Genomic DNA, 26,264 nt, shown 5'->3' with positions numbered 1-26,264 from the left:
ACCCCTCATTCTCCTACATTCCTAAGAATAAAGACCTAGCCTGGCCAACTTCTCCCTATAACTCAGGCCCTCTAAGTCTTCGTAACTCTAGGCCCTCAACATCCTCGGAAATCTTTTCTGCACTCTTTCCAGATCAACCGCGTCTTTCTTATAACAGGGTGACCAAAACTGTAGGCAGTACTCCAAGTGCGGCCTCACCAACGACCTCTACAGCTGCATTACAACAGATTGGGCGAAGTCATGATTGTCATTGAGTTGCTAGACCTCCTGTGCTCCTTCCACCCACAGTCTGTTTTTAAGGTTGTAAGTTTTCTGCTGGACAACAGTCTACAAAGTGCTGTCGGGGCGCCACTGGTTGTTCGCCTCGTCACTGTGCCAGTAGCTGACATGAAGTGGCTACTCCTTGGCCACAGTGCTTTTCCTCTGAGGCACGGTGGATCTTCTCATCCAAGAACACCTAGTGTTTCCCGTTAATTAGGTCCCTCCCGTCAGATGGCGACATTGTCATTGGCAGCATCGCCGTTCAACTGCTTACTAGGTAATGTGCAGAGCAACCGTGCCGTCCCTGGAGGCGCAGCCCACAGCAGCTAACGTTATCAGAGCCAGAGGTCACTGGAGGTGCTGCTGGCAGCTGCTGCTATTGTCGTCAGGGCCAGATGGTGGTGCTGCTACGGGAGGCACTGCCCGCAGCAGCTGGTGTGGTCAGGGCCAGAGCGTGATGCTGGAGGTGCTGCTGGCAACTGCTGTCAAGGGCCGGGGGGCGGCGCTGTCACTGGAGGCACCCGCTGGTTGTTCGCCTCGTCGCTGCGCTGGTGGTGGACATGAAGCGGCTGTTGTTCGGCCGCGGTTGGGTCTGCCGCCTGGGACCGGCTCAGGTGAGGCTCCGGCCCGGAGCTGGGAGTGGGTTCGGTGGGACAGGAGACTGGGAGCAGAGAGAGGGCGGGGAGTGGGAACATTGTCCAGGGATTGGGGCATGTCAGGGAGGTGGAGAGACTGGGGACATGAACGGGGAACATCAGCAGTTTAAACTTATTACGACGCAGGGAGACCATTCGGCCCGTCTGGTTTATGCTTGCTCTCAGGAGCATTTTCGTCAGTCATGTCCTCCCTCTTGTTTCCCTGTAACCCACTCTCTCTTGCATGCCTCTGCTTTGAAACGTTTTGTTTTTCTTTGCCACCTCCCTACACAAAGGGGATTTTTTTTTCACAGTAGCTAATTAACCTGCCAGTACATTTTTTTGGGAGGTGGGAGGAAACTGGAGCACTTTGGAGAAACCCAAGGTCACAGGGGGAACGATGGGGTCACTGAGGAGCAGATGCCACCCACAGAGGGAAATAAAGGACTGCAGATGCTGGAATCGAGATGAAAAACATGATGATGCTGGAGGAACTCAGCAGGCCAAGCAGCATCCGTGGAGAAAAGCAGGCGGTCGATGTTTCGGGTCAGGACCCTTCTTCAGGACTGAAGATAGGAAAAGAGGAAGCCCAATATATAGGAGGGAAAAGCAGAGCAGTGATAGGCGGACAAAAGAGGAGAGGTGGGGTGGGCATAGGGAGGTGATGGGTAGATGCAGGTAAGACATAGTGATAGGCAGGTGCGGGGAAGGAGGGGAAAGCAGCTTCACTGGGGGATGGGCCAAAGGTATGGAGGCAAGTGGCATGAGGGGGAGGGGAGGAGAGGCAGCATCCGTGGAGAAAACTGCCTGCTTTTCTCCACAGCCTGGCCTGCTGAGTTCCTTCAGCATCATAGATGCCACCCACATATCAGTAGTGGTCAGGAGTGAACAGAGATCAATGGAACTGTGAGGCATTACTGGGACAGGGAGAGACCAGGGGCATGGGGAGATTGGGGACACAGAAACTGGGGGAATATCAGAGAAAGGGAGAGATTGGGGAATATTTGGAATAGAGTGGGAGTGGGGATTAGGGAATGTCATGTAAGGTGCAATCACTATCAGGAAGGGTTGTAATATGATCCAATTTTTATTCTGTTTGAAATAATAGTTTTTAGTTGGTAGAAGAGCTATAATAAGGTTACATGAAAAGACACAGAAGAGATAATACACAAAAAATGTGTATAAGTACTAAGGAAAAATTGACGGTGGTCAGGAGCAATGTGAGCTTGTTGAGAACTGATAGTGGTGATACTGTATTGGTATTGGTTTATTATTGTCACTTGTACTGAGGTACAATGAAAAGCTTGTCTTACAAACCAATCGTACAGGTCAATTCGTTACACAGTGCAGTTACATTGAGTTAGTACAGAGTGCATTGATGTAGTACAGGTAAAAACAGTAACAGTACAGAGTAAAATGTCACAGCTACAGAGAAAGTGCAGTGCAATAAGGTGCAAGGTCACAACAAGTTAGATCGTGAGGTCATAGTCCATCTCATTGTAGAACGGAACCATTCAATAGTCTTGTCACAGTGGGGTAGAAGCTGTCCTTAAGTCTGGTGGTACGTGCCCTCAGGCACCTGTATCTTCTACCCGATGGAAGAGGAGAGAAGAGAGAATGTCCCGGGTGGGTGGGGTCTTCGATTATGCTGGCTACTACACCAAGCCAATGAGAGGTAAAGACAGAGTCCAAGGAGGGGAGGCTGGTGTCCGTGATGCGCTGGGCTGTGTCCACAACTCTCTGCAGCATCTTGCAGTCCTGGGCAGAGCAGTTGCCGTACCAAGCCATGATACATCCAGATAGGATGCTTTCTATGGTGCATTGGTAAAAGTTGGTGAGAGTCAAAGGGGACAAACCAAATTTCTTTAGCCTCCTGAGGAAGTAGAGGCACTGGTGAGCTTTCTTGGCTGTGGCATCTACGTGATTTGACCAGGACAGGCTGTTGGTGATGTTCACACCCAGGAACTTGAAGCTCTCAACCCTCTTGACCTTAGCACCATTGATGTAGACAGGTGCATGTACACCGCCCCTTTTCCTGAAGTCAATGACCAGCTCTTTTGTTGACATTGAGGGAAAGGTTGTTGTTATGACACCATTGATAAATTGATATTGAATACTTGGTTAGTATCAGCTTTTCTTGTAGGTAAGAGGATATCATGTCTGATGGCAAATGAAAAAAAATCAACCAACAATGGTGATTCATCAAAATTAATGTAAGCAAAATAAAATATAAAATTTGGGTGTCATAAATGCTGCAGGGCCAAATGGTTTCCATTCTTGCATTTTAAACAAAGTAGGCGAGAACATTGCAAATACCCTAACCATCTAAAGTATGTCTTTAGATTGAAAAATTGGACATGTAACTTCACTATTTAAGAGAGATGAGCAAGGTAAATTGGGGAGTAATTGATAAATCAGCTTAAATTTTAACCAAATAGTGCCAGACTATTATTGTGGATTGAATGACTGAATACATTGAAAACATTCAGTGATTAGAGAGCTTGCATGGATTGCTCCTTTACCCGAGGATTTGCAAATGGATTTGATTGTTGTGGAATAATCGGTGAACACCTTCGCTTCTGACCGTATCCTGGAGTGAAGGTCATAGCCTGGAGTGAAGTGGCTGAAGATGGTTGAATTTAGCGCACTGCCTTGAAGGACCTCTTGTGGCAACCTCCTGAGGTCAAGCTGATAGTCACCACCCCACTGCTTTTGGATGAAGGTTTTTTACCCCTATTTTTCTCCACAGATGCTACCTGACTTGCTGAATATCTCCAGCATTTATTTTAACGACTGCCATTGTTAGTTGTGACTCCAGCTCGTCAAGAGTTTCTCCATTGATCCCGTTGACTTCAGTTTTGTTAGAGGTTCTTGATATCAAGGCAACATCTTTATCTGTGAGATTCAGCTCTTTTGTCCACATCTGCACTAAGATTGTGATGAAGTCTGGGTTTGGGTGTCCCTGGGAAGCCCTAGTGAGCTGTTTACTGGTGGAGAAGGGCAGCATTACAGGACCATTGATAACACTTTCTGTACCTTGGCTGCTGATGGACTTTTTTTGCAGCTCCTTCTAGGGTGCAAGTTTTTAGCATCACAGCCCAAGTGTGGCAGGGGCCCATAACCTTTGTTGTATCCCTGGTACTCAACCATCTGATATCATTGTGTGGAGCGAATGGAATTGGCTGAAGTCCAACTGCTGTGTTATTTTTGCCTTTTGAAGGGTGAGATTTTGTCTGAAGATTGCTTGAAGTGAATGAGTAATTAATCTTCCTGCATGTATAAAGGACCCTGGTGAGGTCACACCTAGAACTGTGTGTACGGTTTTGGTCACCTTAAGTAAGGAAGAATATTCTTAGAATTATTTTTAGAGGGAGCACAGCAAATATTTACTAGACTGGCTCCAGGATCAATTGACTGGGTCCTAAGCTGGAGGGATTCTGTCATGGGGATTCAGTAGACTAGCCCTGTATTTTGTAGAGGTTAGAAGGACGAGAGGTAATTGAAACACATATTCTTAAGTAACTTGATAATGTAAACAATAGGAGGATTTTACCTCCTACTGCCCCTGAAGTTTAGTGCCAATGATGACAGTCTCCGAATAAGTGGCCAGAGCTGTGAAATGGCTCCATTCAATGGCTTGTGGACCTTTGGAACTCTGTATCCTAGAGGGCTATGGATGCGCAGTTGCTGACTATATTCAAGACAGATGCATTTTTGGATAGTGTGGGATCCTATGGATATGGAACTGGTGTGAGAAAGTGAATTACGAGATCAGCCTTGATCACATTGAGTGGAGGAGAAAGCACAAAGGACCAAATGGTTCACTCCACTTCTTATGAAAAAGGATCTTGAGATTGGAGAAAGAAAACTGAGCAGAGATGTGAATCACAGTGCTCTGCTTATCATGGTACAGTGGTATCAGATCAAACTTGGTGTTTGATCCTCTCTATTTTGTAATGTTTCAGATTTTTCTCTTTTGTGTTAATTCAAGGCTGCAGATAGAAATCTTCCTGCTCTAAGTGATTCTGAAGCAGCAGATTCAACAAAACTAAGGTTTGATGCATCAAGTAATATAATTAAGTCAAGGTCATGAATAAAAGCAAAGCCAACTTGTACATCCAAGTAAATTACTTATCATTTAACCCAATAAAAGCAAATATACATTCGCCACTGAGGCAAAAGTTTAGATTCATACTTTTGAAAGCACCATCAGTTTTTGGCAATGTGGAGGAGGTTAGCAAATTGAATGGTTCGGTAAGGCTCCACAATGAAATCTGCCCAAACTTTACTCTTATGACCTTGATTTATCTACCAAAGTCTAAGGTGATCTTCAACATATGCCTAGAACCAATCACTGCTTACATTTCCAGAGCAATAATTAGGCTTTTTTGTTAATGTCTTGAAAGTAAAGTGATCCATCCTCATTGCCACAGTCACTGGTATTCCTTATGTTGTAACAGACCTCCAGCATTGGACTGGAGTCATGAAATCTTTCCCACTTTCTGCATTATTTGGTCAGAGCTCATTGGGTTCCTCATGTTAGGGGAGCTTTTTCTGTATCCTTAGGAGAAGCTGTTTCCTTACTGTTCGCTTTTGTCTTCACCCATCAGTGTCCTGAATTAAAAACAGAAAATGCTCAGCAGGTCAGGCAGCATCTTTGGAGAGAGAAACCAAGTTAACATTTCAGGTCAATTACCTGAGTATATCCAGCATTTTCTGTTTAGATTTCAGATTTTGAATAACGTTCTTTGAGTAATATCCCAGATAGATATATCTGGGCTGTTTCCTGAATAATAAGTAAAGTAGATGAATCTGCTGGAATTATGATCACTTTGGGGGTTCCAGACTGCTATTCAAATGTTTCTTTAAGTGATTAGTATCTCTGAGGGACAGAATGGACATCAGTCTCTGTGAAGATGAGCTCCCTGCAGAACCTGTCAGATTGGTTACATGCTCAGACTAGAAGTTCACTGACTAGAGAATTAGAATACATGTCTGAACAATGACCAGAGATGGTTTGCCACCAAAATACTTGCAAAATTGTAAATCCTCACCCTACTGCAAATGCTTCATTTTATTCCTAACTCTCATCTAAAGCTCTGTTCCAAGTTCACCATCTCCCAGTCTATCCAGAAATTGCAGAGCTGTCTCCTCGTGTTAGTTGCTTGCCATCTAGTTCTTGCTAATCCTTTGCTGCTTGACTTTCAGTACAGGCAAGGCCGCTGTCAGTTTTAATTATTCCAGGGACTATGATATGGCAAAGTAGAATTGTACCTTTTTCTACAATATGGATTGTGTGGGTGACATCAATTCAGAATCAGATTTATTATCACTGACTTGTGTCTCATAATATTTGTTGTTTTGCATCAGCAGTACAGTGCAAAGATATAAAATTACTATAAATTATAAAAATAAACATATAGTGCAAAAAAAGGAATAACAATGTAGTGTTCCTGGGTTTCATGGACTGTTCAGAAATCTGATGGCGGAGGGGAAGAAGCTGTTCCTGAGTCATTAAGTGTGAGTCTTCCTGCCCCTGTACCTTCTCCCTGATGGTAGTAACAAGAAGAGGGCATGTCCTGGATGGTGAGGGTCCTTAGTAATGGATGCTGCCTTCTTGAGGCACCGCCTCTTGAAGATGTCCTCGATGGTGGGGAGGGTTGCGCCCGTGATGGAGCTGGCTGAGTCTATAACCCTCTGCAGCTTCTTGCGATCTTGTGCATTGGAGCCTCCATGCCAGGCTGTGATGCAACCAGTCAGAAGGCTCTCCACTGTACATCCATAGAAATTTGTAAGAGTATTTGGTGACATACCGAATCGCCTCAAGCTCCTAACGAAGTAGAGCTGCTGGCGTGCCGACCTTGTGATTTTATCAGTGTGTTGGGCCCAGGATTGATCCTCTGACATGTTGATGCCCAGGAACTTGAAGCTGCTCATCCTTTCCACCACTGACCCCTCAATGAGGTCTGGTGTGTGTTCTCCTGACTTCCCCTTCCTGAACTCCACAATCAATTCCTTGGTCTTGCTGATGTTGAGTGCAAAGTTGTTGTGACACCACTCAACCAGCCGATCTATCTCACTCCTGTACACCACCTCATTGACATCTGAGATTCTACTAACAACAGTGGTGTCATCTATGAATTTATAGATGGCATTTGAGTTGTGCTTAGCCACACTGTCATGAGTGTAGAGAGAGTAGGGTAATGGGCTAAATACGCAACCTTGAGGTGCACCTGTGTTAATTGTCAGCAAGGAGGAGATGTTCATTCGTTGCACCATATGATTTTGAGTGGTGTGATGGTGAGTTGTCCTTCCAGCAGTATTTTGGTATCTATCTGCCTTTAATTATTTTAGCCTGATTGATACAGTAAAACTTTTCCAGCACTAGACAGCAGTTTGTGGTTAGCTGGTTGAAGTTAGCAGCATCGGTACAAACATAATTTAGAAAGAGTACTCTGGCAGCAAGATTCAGTATTCTCAAAATTTGAATGAAGAATTCCAGACATTTCTGATTATTGGAGATGCTTGTGCATTTCTCACAAGGAGGTCCTGGTTGGATAGTTAAAGGTCAGATATAAAGCTTTTGCTCTATAAGTAGAATAAATTTGGTATCTTGCTCTTTGTGCCAACTGTGGAGTGTTTGTTTAGTGTAACATCTGCCATGGATTGGGTTGAGTCCATGATAAAGTGGATTGTATATAGTTCTTTGGTGGGTATCATTCCATGTTCTGTGGATAATGGGAGTAGTTTGTATTCTTTTATGAATGTGTGAACAATCTGTGTACTACTGTAATTTTTTATACATTTAGTTTTTAAAATATTTATCAATGTGGAGTTTGCGCTGATGTTGTGCAAAATATTTTAGGTTTATGCTCGCCTTCTCTGCAGTCAGCTAAAGTCTTTCAGTACACTGCCAGACAAACAGAAACAACTTCTGGAAGAGGGTCCTGACCTGCAGGAGTTTATATCTGGTGAATTATCAGACAAGAGAACATGGGAAGAATACAAAGGCAACCTGAAACGCCAAAAAGGAGAAAGGTACAAGTCTAAGCACCATTTTTTTAAGAAAATGCTGGAGTTAAAATAAAACAAAACACAAATATAGGGAACTGTGGAGTCACTGAGTGGTTCAGGCGAGATCCGTTAAGAAAACAGAAATTGGTTGTAATTTTAGGTTTAGTTGCTGCTTCAGAATAGAAAAGTAATAGCCTGGGTTTTGTGATTAAAAATGATCAGTGGTTTCCAGAAAAAAAAGTATGTAGGATGAAGAACAACCTGCAGCTTCCACCTGTGCACATCTCATGAAGTTGTTGTCTGATTGCCTCCACTCTTTCTGTAATGCTGTCTCTTCAGAACTTGCATTGAAATACACAAAACATATGAAATTGCTCTATTTATAGTCCAAAATGACATTGAACTCTTCAGGGGAAGAAAAGTTAGGACTTGTCTAATCTAGTATCATTTTTAATGGTTTGATGTCTTATTGCTGCCAGTGCTCTCTAACGCAAAATGTTTACATTTAAATATGTGGAATACTATTTCCTCAAATTTTAATTGTTGTGAAGGATTAAAAAATACTTAAGTTTTTAAAAAAAAATTTCCTTTGGTTTGTTCATCTGTCTTTTTCTCTTTGTGTTTCAGTACACAATTTTGGCATTGAATTAAACTTTGCAACTTAGTTGCTTGTTTTGCTTTGCTCATTAAGAATTCTTCAGTTTCATTAGTTAGTGAAAGACTCAGTTCCTCGTCCTGTTCACGTCACTCTCAGATGCTCTGTGGGATGGTGCCATGTGAAATTGTATTTCCAATCAACACAAGCTTGGGGCAAAAACCTGTAGGACGTTTTGTATATAATAGCCAGATGGCACTGTTTATCGCTGATTGTGAAGTCCTGGCTATTGTATGTGCCTACTCTTTAGGAATAGAATCAACAGGAGTCGAAGGGACACGTATGCAGGAGAAGAATTTGGAACTGGAGTAGACCATTCAATTCCTTGAACCTGACCATCATTCAGTTAGACCACAAGCAATTTGAACTGATTTATACAAGAATGCACCATAAGATCAATATGATTGTGGTTGACCCTTTTACCTCATCCATTTTCCCTCTAAATTCTGATATCCTTTCATTCCCTTTCAACCTAAAAATGTATTGATATGCTATTGATTTAAAGGGAAAGGTCAAGGACAGTAGCAATTTGTGCAATTATAGGTAGAATGAGGATGAAACAGAGTTTAATGTGAATGGTGCCACAGTTAAAACAAAATCAAATCCAGGGCAAGTTGGAAGAAGCTGAACTTAAAAACATGTCATTTTTAAAAATTCAAAACATTGTAATTATAAATAAAAATTAATAGTGATCTCATTCAGATTTTGAGAGCGATTGAAGCATTGATACCAAGAGTCTATTGTGGCTAGATAATCCTGATCTTGAGGGTGTAGTCTCTGGGTAAAGAGTTGTCTATTTTGGGACTGCAGTGAAGAGAAATTTATTTAACCAGAACATTGCAAGTTTTCTTGTATTCATTTTTTTGGGGATGTGGGCAACACTGGCAAATCCCATCTCTAATTGCCCTTGATAAGGTGGTGGAGAGCTTGCAGTCCTTCTGATGAAGGTAAACCCACAGTGCTGCTGGGTAGGATTTACACCCAATGATGATGGAAGACCGGCCATACATTTCCCAGTCAGGATGGTGTGGGACTTGGAGGGGAACCTGTAGGTGGTGGTGTTTCCCAGCTCCTGCAGTTCTTGGTCCTCCTTGTCAGTGTAGTCTGGCAGAGTAACTACAGTTCATTTTGTAGATGCTACACAATGCAGCCAGTGCGCACAGGTCACTGAAGGAATGAATGTTTAGGGCAGTTGATATGCTGCCGATCAAGTGGGTTGTTCTCACCAGGATGGTGCTGAGTTTCTTGAGAATTGTTGGCAGTACACTCATTTAGACAACTGGGGAGTATTCCATCTCACTCCTGACATGCCTTGTAGGCTATCACATGATAAGTAATTCACCACAGGATACCCAGTATCTGTCCTGCTCTTCTAGCTATGATACTTATATGGCTGCTCCAGTTGTTTCTGGTCTGTGGTGATGTCCAAGGTATCGATGATGGAAGACTCTGGAGATGGCAATGCCATTGAGTGTTAAGGGTACAGTAAGTGATAGAGTGGCATTGCCTGGCATGTGGTACCAATGTTATTTGCCAGTTACTAACCTTCATCTGAATGTTGTCCACATCTTGCTGCATGGCATAGGCTGTTTCATTTGCTGAGTAGTTGTGAATGAACATTGTGCATACATTGTCAAACGTCTCCATTTCTGTGCTCCTAATGGAAGTAAGGTAATTGTTGGAGCAACTGAAAATGGTTGGACTTAAGACTCCTTGTGGAACCTCTACAGCAATGTCATGCAACTGGAATGATCGATCTCCAATAACAACAATCATCTTGCATCTTGCAGGGTATGACTCCAACCACTGGAGTGTTTTCCCATTGATTTCAGTTTTACCAGGCCTCTACGATGCAATGTTTGGTTAAATGCTGCCTTGACATCAAAGACACTCATTCTCGCTTCACCTCTGGAGTTCTTTTTGATTAATTTTTGGTCCAGTGCTATGATGAGGACTGAGGAGTTGGGTTTTGCTAGCAAACCAGTTTTGGGATTTAAGTATGCTTGATGGCACTGTTGATGACATCTTCCATTACTTTCCTGATGATTGAGAGAAGACTGACTGAGTAGTAATTAGCTGAATTGGTTTTGTCCTACTTGCCATGAACAGGACACACCTGGGGAGTTTTCCACATTGTCGGGTAGATGTCAATATTGTAGCCATGATAAATCAGCTTGGCTGGAAGTGCAAGCTTTGTTATGTTGTCTGGTTCTAGAGCCTTCAATGTGTCCAGTGGTGCCAGCCATTTCTTAGCATCAAGTGGAAGGGAAGTTTGTGTGACCAGAGGAGGATGGGAGAGAAAGTAAGCTGCTTGTGAAAATCTATTGATGTGTTGCCTTCCATTGACTGCTGTAATTGTGTGCAAGTGATGCACTATGGCGTTCCATTCATATTTTCACCCCCATTGAAGACCTCTGAACAGAGCTCATAGTTCAGTGACTGGCAAGTTACTTATGAGCCTGTCTGCATCTGCAACACATCGCAAAACTTATTTTCAAAGAAAAAAAACTATTGAAATAACGTATTTTGTTATATTATTTAAAATTCTAGATTAAGGTTGCCTCCATGGTTGAAGACAGAGATTCCTTTTGGGAAAAATTATAATAAATTGAAAAATACTCTTCGGAATTTGAATCTGCACACCGTAAGTACTTGCTGAGATTGTACATTGAAGATTCTTGTATGGGTTATGCTAGGGTTCTGTCCTGAGAACTGACTGCAAACAGATTGTTCCGTAAGTCCAAAACAATTTTCCCCAAAACCAAGATTAAAAACCCATTGCCCAAAATAGTTGAGCCTCTCCTTCCAGATGTACTACATTTTTTCTTTGTACTGTATCACACTCTCATCCATTTTCTATAGCTACCCATATTGTATCATTGTGTGTTTACTTCCTATAATTTAATTGAACATTAACCTTAATTAAACTAAGGGAACATATATTGTTAATGAGTACATTATATAAATAGTTTGCTTTTCTGTAATGAACTTTCGTATCTTGAAAAAAAGTTCTTTAAAAATTAATGGGAAAATTTGTGTAAAGTCGTATTTGTGTAAGTTGGGTCTTCCTTGACGCAGGGTGCCCCTATATATATATATATATATATATATATATATATATATATATATATATATATATATATATATATATATATATATCAAGAGCAGAATAGTTAAAAGAGGAACACCATTATTTACAAAATGAAAAGTGGGAGCTTATGAAGTAATGGATTTTTTGCTACTGGATGCAGTTATGTTTCTCCTCCAACAATTTCTCCAGTTTCTCTTCTCATGTCGTGAAGCTAATAGAACCATGCTCTATCAGGATAGCCAGTAGCCAGTCTTTCCTTAAGCTGCCTTGTAATTGTAAGCAACTAGCGGTTTTCTGTTCGAGCCATAACTGTCAAACTATTTCCTTCCTGCCGTACAGGTGCTTTCACCCCCTATCACCATATGTCATTGACTTCAGATTGCCTAAACTACCTCTGTTACTGGGAATCAAGTCTCAGGCCTTGGTATACATTGAATTTTGAGATGTTCCTGTCAACTCTCTCTTGTTTCCTGAACCTCGAACATAATCAGCAAATTGGGAAACGTACAAAGATGTGCTAATACTACTTTTTAGAGGTTTGGATGGAGGTTGTGGGGGATGAGAACAGTCATTTGAATAATTGTCCCTCTCAACTCTCTAACTTAGTGGTGTAGCCCTGTTTTCTAATGCAGCAGACTCTGGATGTAAACAGATGAGGAGATTGGATCCATAACCTGTGCTTCATCACCTTTTTGGCACAGTCTGTTGGTCCTTCAGTCTGTTGGACTAGTTTTGTTTGTTTTTGAGCAACTTTAACATTAAGAAATACTTCCATTTATATGTTGCCTTTTACTAATTTGAGATATCCCAAAATATTTTGTAGCTAGTGATGTATTTCTTGAAATGCAATTACTCTTGTAACTCGTACATTCATTCAAAACCATTGGCCTAGGAAATTGAATACTAGACACCAGCATAAATCTGTCTTGGAGAAACAACTCAGAATAAATGAGTAATGGATGCAAGGAAATTATTAAACCAAAATGCTTGATCAATAGGCACTCAACCTCAAAAATATTTGAAATCAAACATTATTTCCCAAATCCTTCAATATTTCCAATTAGCATGAAAATGCAGTCATGGTAATTATATAAAAACAATATTCCCCATACCAGAAATTTCTTTATTGCTGTGCCAAATATGATAAGTCCAGTCAAAATCTCAAGGTCTACTCTTGTCATGTGAGAAGGCCTTGTTTTGGCAAATTTTATATCTAGCGTAATTTTATTTGTTTCGTAATTGTAACTCATTTCTGTTTTAATTTTTTTTTGAAAAGCATAAACACCTTTCCTTAGACTTTCACATCCAGCAGACCTTTGGTCAAGAGACCAGGATGGCCTAGGCACTGGCTGTCACCATATATCTAGCAGCAGGGGGTCCATTTATTGAGATAACATACCTTTTGTCAGTTTCAAATGAATTATCACTGACCCGACCCAACCCAACCCAAGTAATGGTTGAGCTTGTCTAACTGGCATTCAGTTTCAAAGTCACTGCAGTTTTTGATATAAACCTAAACAATTTGAGTAAGTCTGTAGTTCCTTAGTGGGTGATCGTTCACTTGTACACACTGTAGATGTTATTAAATTGGGTTCTTGCTTTCAGGTATGTGAAGAGGCAAGATGTCCAAATATTGGAGAATGCTGGGGAGGAGAAAAAGGCACAGCCACAGCCACTATAATGGTAAGATGCAGCAACCTTTTTAGAGAAACTTGTGATTGCTAAATAAAGTTGAATTATTGTTTCCCCTTCCCTTACTCCCAACTTTACCAGTGATATGTTGTTTCACATAAACCTCAAGCAGGGTACCTTGTTTGTGCTCAGTTCTGCTTGGTGAATTTCTGAAAAGGGCATAATTTCTTTTATAGACTGTTCTTCAGTGTGTTCCCATCTCTCAATCCTTTGGGAACACTTCCTGTAAGTGGTCTCCCTTTTCCCCAGGCATCATTACAACATTAATTCTTTAAGCAGAAACACTCCCCAGTAGCTGGAAGAGTGCTGTTTGTAATATGTGTACCACTTTACCTTCTGGACTGCATTACCTGCTAAAATATCTGTTTCTCATCATCCATTAGATACTTTGCTTCAGGTGGGAATACAAATGTGATTTACACAGCTAACAAAGAAATAGTGAAACAGGCACCAGGCTTTCTATAGAAACAATTAATTAATGCCTTGCATGTCTCCCTCCAATTTCTTTATGGTTAAATGTTTCCAATTTGAAGTTTCTGTACAGAGGCTCCCAACTGTCAAAAGTTCTTATAAGGTTTATATTGGAAAGTTTTTGTCTTGCTGTCTTTTCCTGCTGAGCCATCCCTTTAATATATTATCTCACCTCTTCAGTAGCTAACAGTTTTGTGTTATACACTTCATTACCTCATCCACATAATTCTTAGATAGTGAGGTGTTCTCAAGTGTGACAATAACGTAACTGAATCTGATCCTGCCCTCACTTGAGATCCTTGTATATCACACAAACTCCTGTGGGACTGAGCAGCTGGTTTCTATCCTGCTGTGGCAATTCTGCCATAATCCAGGCCTCCCCACCTGTGTCCTGGCTTAGATGAATAAACTGACCAGACAGGTTGGATATTATTACACTTTCCCCTTGAACCCATTAGCAGAGCTTAATTTAATGTCTTGTTTAGGTTTTGTGCCCCTATTGAAGAGTGGGCGAATGTGACATTGATTTATTCTGGTGGTTAATTTGGGGCTATATACATAATTTATGTCTTTCAAAGTAATTTGTGAATTCAGGAAATGTATTTATCTACCTGAGTTAATAGGATTTTGTAATTAAATGTACGTCTGACATTTTGTTTATGATGCATTTCAAAACATTGAAGGAGTCCACTTGACTTTAATAAATAAAATGAAAGTTGCAAGTTACCAGTTATTGTACACCATTTTCCCTTGTTAGCTAATGGGTGACACCTGCACAAGAGGCTGCAGGTTCTGTTCGGTGAAAACCAGTCGGAAGCCTCCACCTTTAGATCCTGATGAGCCAATCAACACAGCAAGTGCAATAGTAGAGTGGGGTCTTGACTATGTTGTGCTGACTTCTGTGGACAGAGATGGTGAGTTGCCTAGAAAATGGTCGATAATTATTCACTTGTTTATTCATTGTGAGGAATTTGGAATAGATATTGTTTTGAGGTTATACCACACAATAATACCATGAAATTATTGATATTAAATTGTGGAGGGAAAATTCTCATCTGAGACCCCAACAAAAATGTATGCATTTGTAGCTTTTGAAGAGGATTGCAAGAATTCATTGTTTTAATTTTAGATTGCATAGTTTGGGTTTTCATCCACCTTGGTTCATGCTTTACTCTCCATGTTCTGTCTCTACTACCTTCCTTCTGGTTCTTTCTCCACGCTTCCAGCAGCTTCAACATGGTGGTGTACAATGGGTGTAGGTGCATATGGTCCACAGGAGGTATCATGCAATTTGATACAGCTTCTTCAGTAGGCCCCCTGAGACAACATTGTCTCTAAGTTCCCCTTATAAACATGACCACTCTTAAGCCCTCCCTACAAATTCCCCTCCCCCAAACCTCACAATACCTTGTTCCTCACTGCCAGGACAATAATCTGAATCTCTTCACTTAACTGCACCGTGGGAGATATCTTCACCACAAACTGTAGCAGTTTAAGAGAGGGACCATGCACTGTTTCTTGAGAGAAGTCATGGTTGGATAATAAATAACCTCTCTGGTAACGCCTACTACCAAGACCGAAACTAAAAACTACATTTTTTCATCCTCTACTACTTTATTCCATTTGCCAGGAAGAGATAGAACTTTTCAAAATATTTAGAAACAAAAAGCCAAATCTACCCACAAGGGTAACATTATTTTAAACAGGTGATAACAAAAAAATTTTCACATTACGTGATCCATTTTAATAACAGAATCTTTCACTTCTCTCTCAGACCACAGAATACATTAAAACATTTGTTAAAACAAACATTAGACATTTGTATATAAGTTTTGTTTCTGATTCACATTTGATTATATTGCAAAAAAAGGGTTTCTTATGCATACTCTTATGAGGATAGGCTGAGCGAGCTAGGGCTTTTCTCTTTGGAGAGAAGGAGGATGAGAGGTGACTTGATCGAGGTCTACAAGATGATAAGAGGCATAGATTGAGTAGACAGTCAGAGACTTTTTCCCTGGGCGAAAATGGCTAACATGAGGGGACATAATTTAAAGGTGATTGGAAGAAGGTATAAAGGGGATGACAGAGGTAAATTTTTTTTTGCAGAGAGTGGTGGGTGTGTGGAATGCACTGCTGGCAGAGGTTGTGGGGGCAGATACGTTAGGGACATTTAAGAGACTCTTAGATAGCCACATGAATAATAGAAAAATGGAGGGCTTTGTGGGAGGGAAAGGTTAGATAGATATTAGAGCAGGATAAAATAGCACAACATCGTGGGCCGACAGGCCTGTACTGTGCTGTAATGTTCTATGTTCATACATGTGATGCCACCAGTACTCTGACTGGCAATGCCATTGGGGTGTAATCGGATACCCAGATAGAATCTGGGCAAAAGATGGCATTAATAGCAGAAGTGCAGACATCATAAATTCTCAGGAGGATTAGAAGAAACATGTGACAAAGTAATCCTTGATATGTTTGCCATTTGCAGCATTGCTTTACCGTCATCTTCAAACCAATCAGTCAGAGTCTAGGGCCCAGACTCCATGGTACTGCTCCATACTCTGAGAATTGCAGCAGGGCATTACCTAATGCATTAAATGGAAAATCCCCAGCATGGAGGAATTTACGCTGGATAAATATTGAACACATCATTGATCTTTGATCTTTTAAGGCTCTTGTGGGTTTTATTCTCCCTAGATTGTTAACAAGTGAGTTATTCAGTACTCACATGGCCATTATGTTACATGTTAAAATGAATTGATTGAAATACTGCTCTATAAATAATTCTTGAAAGCTCAACAATTTGTATACAAAGATGGAGATATACCCAAAAGGTGGTTGCTGCAGGAGATGTGTGTGGAAGTTGTTTGCCCGATGCTCTGTGGATAGGATGAGTTACTACAAGAACTGGTGGAATTTTAGGCTGCCTGTATTTGGTGCATCGCTTAACTAAATGTGATATGTGTTACTGCACTAAGTTAGGTTATGATGTCAGAAAACCACCATTGTTATGTGTCCTGCTGCTTTTCCACAGATCTTCCAGATGGTGGAGCAACACATTTTGCAGCTACAGTATCACAGTTAAAAGAAAGGTGAAGCAGTTTCACTTACTTGTAAGTTTTCTTACTCTGCAAGGTAACTTCTTTTACCTAGTGCAAGAACAGATGCTTTTATGTTTAAGTGATAAGTATAGTTACACGGGATCAGTTTTGACAAAGTCTTGATCAAGACATTGAGGATCTCCTGAAGTTATTTTTAACTCTACACTTTTGTGGTCATGATTCATTTTCAAGTCTGGTGAATTTGCTCACATCCAAAAATTCTGTGTTGCTGCTTTTATTAACAAATGTAATCTATATATCCGTTAAAATCATTTCACTTTTAAGTATTTATGTTTGTGTTTGTGAATAGGGTTTCCAATGTAGATATTCATTCTTGTAATTTGTCAGTCATCCACATGGTGTAACTTTGCAAATGTTTCTGTAGACATTCCAAAATTATAGTGGAATGCCTGACTCCCGACTTCAGAGGTGACCTAAAAGCTGTGGAAACAGTCGCGGTTTCAGGACTTGATGTCTATGCACACAATGTGGAGACTGTCAGGGAACTGCAGAGGTATGAATATATGGATGTTGTGTATTATTTGGTCAAACTGTTCTACCACTACCTCAGTAAAGCCCTCCCATCCCCAATTTATTTACTTTCTGTGTCTGTACATAACAATGCATGTATTTCACCTGAAAAAATACATTGAACATTGCAGCCTCTGATCACCTATCCCACAATTTTTGATGTTACGTTTATTGATTTCCTATACAAAAGTTAATGGTAGTGGGAAATATAGAAACATAGAAAAACTAAAGCACAATTCAGGCCCTTCAGCCCACAAAGCTGTGCCGAACATGTCCCTATCCGAGAAATTACTAGGCTTACCCATAGCCCTCTATTTTTCTAAGCTCCATGTACCTATCCAACAGTCCCTTAAAAGACCCTATCGTATCCGCCTCCTCCACCGTTGCCGTGTTGTGAGAAATCCACATGGCTGTCACGTGACAGTAACGACACTGACCCCTGCTGACCAGAGGACAGCATTGCTCCTCTGATCGGAAGTGATACTACTGTCAATCAAGGTGCGGCTCCACCCACCCCTCAGGTGTGGGAGTACCTTTTGCCTCTGAACTTGCCTGACCACCTTGAACTTGCCTGACCAGTACCCTTTGTCTCTGAACCTGCCTGACCATTGGCTGTGGCAGGAACCTTTGTCTTTGACTCCCACACCATTGGCTCATTTAAATCACAACAGTGAGGCTCCACCCAGCCTCTTAGCACCATAAAAAGGGCTGCATCCTCTGGCCCTTCCTCTTTTGATGACCCCAGGAGTAGTGAGACAACGCTGCAGAGATCATTGGTAAGAGTGCATCACCACATGGTCGGGGAGCGTTTCACTCAGACTCAGGGAGCGTTAAGGGCCAATGCTAATGTGGGACGGGCATTGAAGTGTTATATCCTGAAGTTGTACATTGTTATTGTGTGCTTGTTTGTGTGTGTGTGTGTGTGTGAGAGAGAGAGAGTGTATTTTACCCCAGTTGCGATTTCCCCCTCGTGTTTGTGGTATCCTGTGCATGAGTGAGCGTGTGTCTGTTTTTTGTGATTAAACTAGTTTTGGTCTACAAAGCTCGAGTCCAGAGTCCTTGATCCTTAAGACGGTAAAGAACAATTTCACACAACATTTGGTGCTGAGAGCAGGGTCTTGAGGATTTTGGCTGGACACAAATGCGGGGAGAATGTTTTGGAACTGGGGATACAAGGCTAGCGCAGATACAGAGGAGAGGATCCCGGGGTGGACAGACGAGAGTGAGGGATTTGGGAGCTTGGCCAGCCTGTTGGCAAACCAAGGCAAGCCTGTGGACTGGGCTGAGCAGTTAGATCCACATGGTGAGAAACTGGGACACCATGTGGTGGCCCTCCTCCAGCAGTCAGGGTTCCCCAGTGCCAGAGGGAGCCCGAGGGGTGCCATCTGGCTCCTAGCATCCCTCCTGAGGCGCCAGGTCGAGATTACTGGCCAGTTGCAGGATACCTGCTCAGTAAGGGAAAGAGAGATAGAGAACCTCCGGCAAAGGTGTTGCACACTCCAGGAGGCGGTCCAAACTGCCCAGACCCGGGCCAATGACCTTGAGGTCCGGGGTACCTAGGTCGCCTGCTGGCTGGTCCAGGTGCAGCAGGCACAAGCCGCCCGCAAAGCTGGCTGGCAGCCAGATCCCTTTAAAATCCGAGCCCTGGTCCAGCGCGACGACCGGCTGGACACATGGCTTGGGGACGGGGATATATGGATGGATACGCACGATGAGGGGGCGCTCGACAAGAAGGGGCTCCCTCGCGCCCGCCCTACCCACCCGAACCCCTGCATGCTCGACCCATCACCATGCAGTCCCAGGTCCATCACAGAGGGGAGGGGAGTCAGGATGAGGCCCCCGCAGGGGGAAGTGCCCGTGGTCCCTCCGAGACTACTGAGACTCGGGATTTCTCCATCAAGGAGTTAACGCAGCTGGCGGACCGGTACCACCGGCGGACCGGTACCGCCAGCAGCCAGGCGAGCACCTGGCCGCGTGGTTGCTCCGGCTGTGGGATGGGGGGGCCTCCAACGTGAGCCTCTCCCACCAGGAGACGTGTGCCCTGGGGAGCCTGTCTGACCAACAGAGCATTAACAATGCCCTGCGGGCACCACATTGGAGGGACTGGAAACAACACTACCCTGTGGAATCGGGTAGTGACCGCAGTGAGGGTCCGGTACCCTACCCTCCTCGAATGGGACTTATATGGGCGACCACAGTGGAGCATGGTCAGTGAGGGCACTGGGGTTGTCAGGGAATGGGCGCTGGTGCTACTTTTTGAGATATTGTGAATAGTAATTTTTTTTACAATTTCATAATCAACCTAAGAGGAATTTTTATTTAAAGAATATTCTCCCAGAAAAATAGAATGTCATTTGAAACACTTGCTAATTTCAAATATAGTCTTTTATGTTTTTTTTCAATTATCATATTGTCTCGTTAATTCCATTGGCTTCTTGGTTTCATAAAAAATATTTTACATAATTTGTGTAAAATAAAAAGGGGGGAAACTCGAGGAATCTGCATGGTAGCAGTGATATTAGATGCTTGAAATAATTGCACTTCAGTGTTTTAATTATTTAAGTTTTTACTCTATTCATTAAAGTTGGAAATTCAACCAGTGCCATATGTGGTGACAGCCGTAATCATAAATAATGGGGGAGGAACTGTTGATAACACAGAGAACAACAATCCTGTTGTCCCAGGAACTTGTTGCATTAGCTGAACCATTATAGAAAAAACATCAAGGCCAAAGAGGAGTCTACTCTGAACACCTATTGCAAGTCTAATCAAAATATTACAACCCCTGGATGTGTACTGAAGCCTCAGATTTTAACACATATATTCGTGATTTGGAAAAAGGAATGTTGACATGCAAATTTTAGTTTATAGACCTGTTAACCGAAGAAGTTAGAAGTTTTACAATAACATTGAACAATGAGTAGAAGCAGCCATAACAGATGGAGTGCAATGTTGGGTAACGGTTTGGGGGGGATAGGCTAGGAGCTGTGAAAGTGCAAAGAGATTTTGTTGTTCTTTTACATAAGGTGTGCAACAGGTACAAAAAGGCTAATGGAATGTTAATCTTTAACATATTGAGATTGGATTACAAAAGTGAAAAAGCTTCAGTTTTGTGGAGCCTTAGTCAGTCCGCATTCAGAGTTGTATTAGGCATTGCACTTCAGAGAAATATACATAAAAAAAAACAAGAAATAGAAGCAGGAGTAGGCCATTCACCCCCTCGTGCCCGCTCCACCTTTCAGTAAATTTATGAATGATCTTTTATCAGCACCACTTCTTCACCAGTGCCATATTCCATAATTACTCTCCAAAAATGTGTCTATCTCTAATTTGAATATACTGAGCAACTGAGCTTTCACAGTCCTCTTGGTTAGAGAATTCCAAAGGTTCATTACCCTCCATCTGAAGAAATTCTTCACATCTGTCCTGAATGGACAACTCCTTTCATTGAGACAGTGACCCCTTGTTCAGACATCAAAGCCAAATAACTAGGGATGGCTGCGAGAGATTACAGAGACGGAAGAGGCAAGCTGTTATTCCATTTATCTCCTTAGGTCTGTTCGGGATCCTCGGGCAAATTTCGACCAATCACTGACTGTGTTAAAACATGCAAAGAAAGTAAAACCTGGTCTTCTTTCAAAAACATCTATAATGTTGGGACTTGGTGAGACAGATGAACAGGTGCATGCAGCACTGAAAGGTGAGAATATAATAGAAAGCCATTCAAAGTAAGTGTGAGCTGTTCTAATTTCATTTTAGTACATATCAGTTACTTTATTACATTACTGACCAGACTATTTCAAGAATGGTAGAATTAACAACATGATGAAAAATAATTGTTCAGCAATCAGATTAATTTTTTAAGATCACAGAATCATTCCTTTCACAAAAACAGAAGATGCTGGAACACACAGCAGGTTGGGCAGCATCTCTGGAAAGAAAAGTAGAGTTATCGTCTCAGATTGATGACCCTTTGTCAGATCCTGCTGGGTGTTTCCAGCATTTTTGGTTTTTGGTCAGATTTTCAGCATCTGCAATATTTTGAATTTCATCTGTTCCTAAGTAATTCATGCTATTTAGAAAGTGTATAAAGTATCCCATATGTTACTTTATTTGCATATTTATCAATGCAAAGTTTTTAAGCATTCTTCCATTTCTTTATTTAGTTGTTTGTTTCATGTAAGCATACAGAGTCCTTAATTACTTAATGTATATTTCTAAACAATCCTACCTGTCAGTTTTTCCATTGTTTCTAAATTATCAGAATGCTTGTCTGACATCCAGTGTTGGATGTGTAGAAATTTCTTCCAAGTTAATACTGTGAGTGCAAAAGTTATTGTCTTTGGTTTGCATCCCAAACTCTCTTCCCAGCCCTGATTCACTTTGTCTCCTTGCATCTGCTTCATTCCACCTTCATAACATTGTTCCAACTCTACTCCTTCCTCATACATGCATTTGTTACCTCCTAGATGTCATTATTCCAATCAAGGAGTATGAGGTTGGTCCATGAAAGTGGCACTGTACATCAGCCATGATCCCATACCTGAATTTTGCTGAGTAATGGATCTGTGAAGCACTCAGGACATTTTGCTGTGTTAAAGTATTAATGCAAGTTGTTATTATTGTTGAATAAAAGTAGGGTTAGTGTACTCATTTCAAAAACAATTACCCAGCTCTGCCTCATTTGCAGAATAAAATCTGTGCCTCTTCATTTGTGAGATGTGGACTTTGCAAGGCAAAGCCAACATGTCATTGTTGATCTTGGTGAAGTGCTGCCTTGAGCTGCTGCAGTACATTTGGTGAGGGTACTCTCATCATGTTGTTAGAGGGGGTATTCCTGTATTTTGAGTAAACAGTGATGGAGTAACAGAATTATATTTGCAGATCAGGTTGATGGGTAGCATGGAGAGGAATTTGGAGGTCTTTGTCCTTCAAGGTGGTAGAGATCATGGGTTTCGGAGAAGCTGTCAAAGCCATAGCCAGTTGCAGTGCTATACCTTTAAGATGTATTGCAGCCAATGTATACTCCTCAATATCACCCAAGACTTTGAGTGTTCTTGGAATTGAATTCATCCTGGCAAGTGGAGAGTATTCCACCTTTTGTCTTCTATAAAAAAAAAGTTGATAACACAAAACATGTTCATAAAAATAAAAATGAACATAAAAAAGGATAAAAGTTGTTTTCAACTCTGAAGCAGAAGTGCATTGTGGGAGACACTAATGCTACAAAACTTTTGCCTCCGATAAAGGGTGTATGGATCATCTTTTGTTCTCTCTCATAGAACTACGAGAGGCTGGTGTGGATTGTGTAACATTGGGACAGTACATGCAACCAACAAAACGGCATCTAAAGGTATATGTGTTGCACATGTTGAAGAAAATTCTAAGTAGTTGTGAAGCTTATGTCCAATTTGGAGAATTTTCTGTTAAGACCATTTTGATAAGCTGGTACAAGCATTCTGCTGTTGCTCCTTATCAATCTGGAGTACTTTGTGTGAGTACACATATTGAAAGTATGATGCATGGCTTTACTTCGGAATAACTATCTTTTATTGCTGTTATTGTCAAGAACTCCCATGTTTGTTGGCTAGATTTTGCCTTATCTCAGCCTCAGCAATATTCTGAAACTCCAGTCTCAGAATACAACTTTTCCACCTTCGTTTCTCACCTCACTCAGCTGTGTGATCTTCTGATTGGGGTTCTATGGCAAATTTGGGACAGGTTTTGGAATGTACCTGTATCTAATAAATGTTAGTTGAGACGGCACATGTTAATCTCATATAAAGATGGCCAGCAACTAGATGATATTTCATTTTATCAGTTTAGATTGGAATTAAACACCGCGTTACTGGAATAAAAAGGCACATAATTTTTAAATTGTATTTTTTATGGATTAGTGTATAATTGAGAATGAAACAAACAGTTTATATAAATGTTTGTTATTTGTTTATATTTTTAAACCATATTGACTTGCTTCTGCCAAATAAAAATGTTTGACAAAACTTAGAGATTTATTTTGTGAACCAAAGAATTACTGAAGAAATCTTAAAATCCTTTCTGTGCAATATGGCTCAGTCTTTAATTTGGGATTAATATTTCTTTAACATTCTCACTTGTATGTTTATTTTTCCATAACTTTGAAGCTCATCTTCAGTTTGTTCAGAAATAAGAAACTGTTGAGATATTATCAGTCGATAATGAACAAATTTCAACCTGAATGTTCCATGTTTTTAATTTTCCTCCATATATAGTATTGTGCCACATCATCTCCAACTTTGTTAATGTAACAGAAAACCAGCTTTAAGAGGGTATTTTTGTTTCTGTTATTTATGCAAACACAGTAGTCCCTGGTGTGGCCTTCATATCAAGTAGTTAAGGAGTCAGCAGAAGCTTAAGTGTGTAGTTATTCTCCTTGCAAACAGCTGTGTGCATAATCATTTTGGTTACTGAAACAATTATGTTTCTGATATCTACGGATCCTTGATTTGTTGGTTGTGAATCATTCTTTTAGGTATTCTAGTTGCTTTCCTTGTTTAAAAATAAAACAGATTGAAAATTTTCAGACTCTCCAGCACAGACTTATAATGATTTGCAAGTGGAGTGCTCTGAAAATGAGTTAAATGTTCAGTGATACTAAAAACTTTAGTTTTTGAGCCATTTAAGCTTTCCACTGCTATATTTACTGCATTTCCAAGAAACGATTCCAGCTGTAAGCCCATCAATTATTGTCATTTCATTAAAGTTGGGTAACATTTGGTCTTATTGGTTCTTTCCCATTAACCATTACCTTCATTTTCTTTAGGTGGATGAGTACATAACTCCAGAGAAGTTTAAATACTGGGAAAATGTGGGTAACGAACTTGGATTCCTATTCACTGCCAGTGGACCCTTGGTGCGCTCTTCATATAAAGCAGGTGAGGAGCTAATATTGCTCTTATTTATTTACAACATTAAAAGCCCATCTAGTCTATACCATCAGTCCCATTCCTCCACTCATTTCTCTGTAACCTAATCAACTCCACCCTGATTCTACCGCCCGACAACATTTGGTGGCGATTTACAGTAGCCAGTTAACCCACTAGTTCATCTTTGGAATATGGGAAGAAACCAGAGCAACTGGGGAAGCTCACGTGGTCATGTGGAGAACATGTAAACTCCACACCGACAGCGTCAGAGATGAGGATTGAACACAGGCTGCTGGAGCTCTAAGGCAACAGCACCACCACCAGTTGTGCCACTGTGCTACCTACAGGTGTACTGATGATCCTGAGCTAGGTGGGAAAGTGGAATGTAAGGATGCAAAATGTCTGCAAATGGATGGCAGCCATAAAAGCAAGTGAGTAACAAAATTGAAGATGGCTATAATCTGAGAAAGAGTGAAATTATTTACTTTCTTTGAAGAAGAATAGAAAAATATCTTTTAAATTGTGGGAAATCATCATTTATTGATGTGTAGATGGATCTTGTGTGCCGGTTTATGAAGCTCATAACATTGATATTCAGCTACAGTAAGCAATCTAAAAAGCAAATGGTCTTTTAGCCTTTATTGAGTGGGGGTTGAAGTATGAAAGTAATGCAGTCTTATTGGAATTTTTACAGGCCTTTGAGACTGCACTCAGAGAACTGCAGGGGTTTTGTTCTTCATAGCTGAAGAAAGATATATTTGCCTTAGAGACCGTGCAGTTCAGATTGATATGTTAGTGTAGGGAACTGGAGTTTATAAAAATTAAAGTGGTCTTATTGAAATAAACAAGGTTCCAAGCAGGATTGAGAGGCTATTTCCTTAGCCTAGGAGAGTTCCAGAAATAGGGAGAATTGTCTTAGGGTGAGAGAGTGGTTATTGAGAACTCAGGTGAAACAAAATTTCTTTACACACAAGGTTATAAATATTTGGGGTTCTATACCTGTGTATGCACCTTGTTGACCATAGTATGTACAGGACTGGGATTGACACATTTTTGGATAACAAAGAATATAAGGTTTGGGTGGGAGAGCGGTCACCAACCAAATCCTTGGGGACATCATCTCCAGCCTCAGAAGTAATGAAAGAGAAAATAAAAAATTGCAAATAAGAACTTTTGTAACTTTTTTCCTTATTTTATTTATATTCAGGTGAATATTTCATGAAGAACCTCCTTAATAAACGAATGTCTGAGCCAAGTTAGATGACACTGAAAACTGCTGAACTAATTAATTTTCAGAACAGTTCTTGTACTTCCAAGAATACCTAATTTAATGTTTTTGAGTTTATTCATGGGCTTTGGGTAAGTTTGGACTTTATCCACGCAAAGTTTGCTCTGAGAAGGAACTTGATAGAAGGCCCTGAACCACCTGTGATGGTGACCACATGTTGATAGAGATATCAGTTATCAGCCATCGTTCAAATGCCATGTGAATCTATGTCATGTGCAGTTTCTTCCAGGGATGATTTTTCTTTCTCTATTAACAAGATTCCATTTAAATTTTGACTGCAATTTAGAAGGTGCATTCCGCAAAAAACATCTTTGAATCTCTCAGCCATATTTTCTTCTTGAACAAAACAAATCAGTTGATTTTGAGACATTTTGTGTACAGATGGGTCATTGCACAAGAGTTTGCCATGTGAATGTGGAGCACAAGGCAGCTATGTTTCTGTGGCCTGGGCAATAATGAATATTAGTTTGTTGGGCAATTTAGCAATTCAGTAAATCATTAATGAGGGTAATCATTTGAAAATTCATCTATTATTTTCCTGCAACACTGTAGTCTAAAGTGTTGATCAATTCAATTTTCTGAAAATTGAAAACACCAAATAAAAAAATGTATTCCTA

General features: G+C 41.0%; 1 protein-coding gene across 1 annotated transcript; it reads left to right on the top strand.

Moving 5' to 3' along the window:
• Positions 1 to 653: 653 nt before the first annotated feature.
• Positions 654 to 26,264, top strand: lias (lipoic acid synthetase). The gene is made up of 11 exons (XM_052036328.1): positions 654 to 875; positions 7,762 to 7,934; positions 11,116 to 11,209; positions 13,262 to 13,339; positions 14,577 to 14,733; positions 16,857 to 16,914; positions 17,309 to 17,437; positions 21,009 to 21,154; positions 22,737 to 22,807; positions 24,257 to 24,368; positions 25,567 to 26,264. Exons 1-11 carry the CDS (start codon positions 822 to 824, stop codon positions 25,617 to 25,619), a joined length of 1,125 nt encoding a protein of 374 aa, XP_051892288.1. The 5' UTR covers positions 654 to 821; the 3' UTR covers positions 25,620 to 26,264.

This window comes from Pristis pectinata, chromosome 2 (assembly GCF_009764475.1).
Source record: "Pristis pectinata isolate sPriPec2 chromosome 2, sPriPec2.1.pri, whole genome shotgun sequence".
NCBI classification, from domain to species: domain Eukaryota; kingdom Metazoa; phylum Chordata; class Chondrichthyes; order Rhinopristiformes; family Pristidae; genus Pristis; species Pristis pectinata.
This window is presented reverse-complemented; position numbering and strand designations above follow the sequence as displayed.

Bases quoted from the DNA above. Each gene is read 5' to 3' on its own strand.
- lias (XM_052036328.1), top strand. From the start codon at position 822: ATGAAGCGGCTGTTGTTCGGCCGCGGTTGGGTCTGCCGCCTGGGACCG. The intron at 7,935-11,115 runs GTACAAGTCTAA...TTAAAATTCTAG, and splicing joins AAACGCCAAAAAGGAGAAAG to ATTAAGGTTGCCTCCATGGT. The intron at 16,915-17,308 runs GTGAAGCAGTTT...ATGTTTCTGTAG, and splicing joins GTATCACAGTTAAAAGAAAG to ACATTCCAAAATTATAGTGG.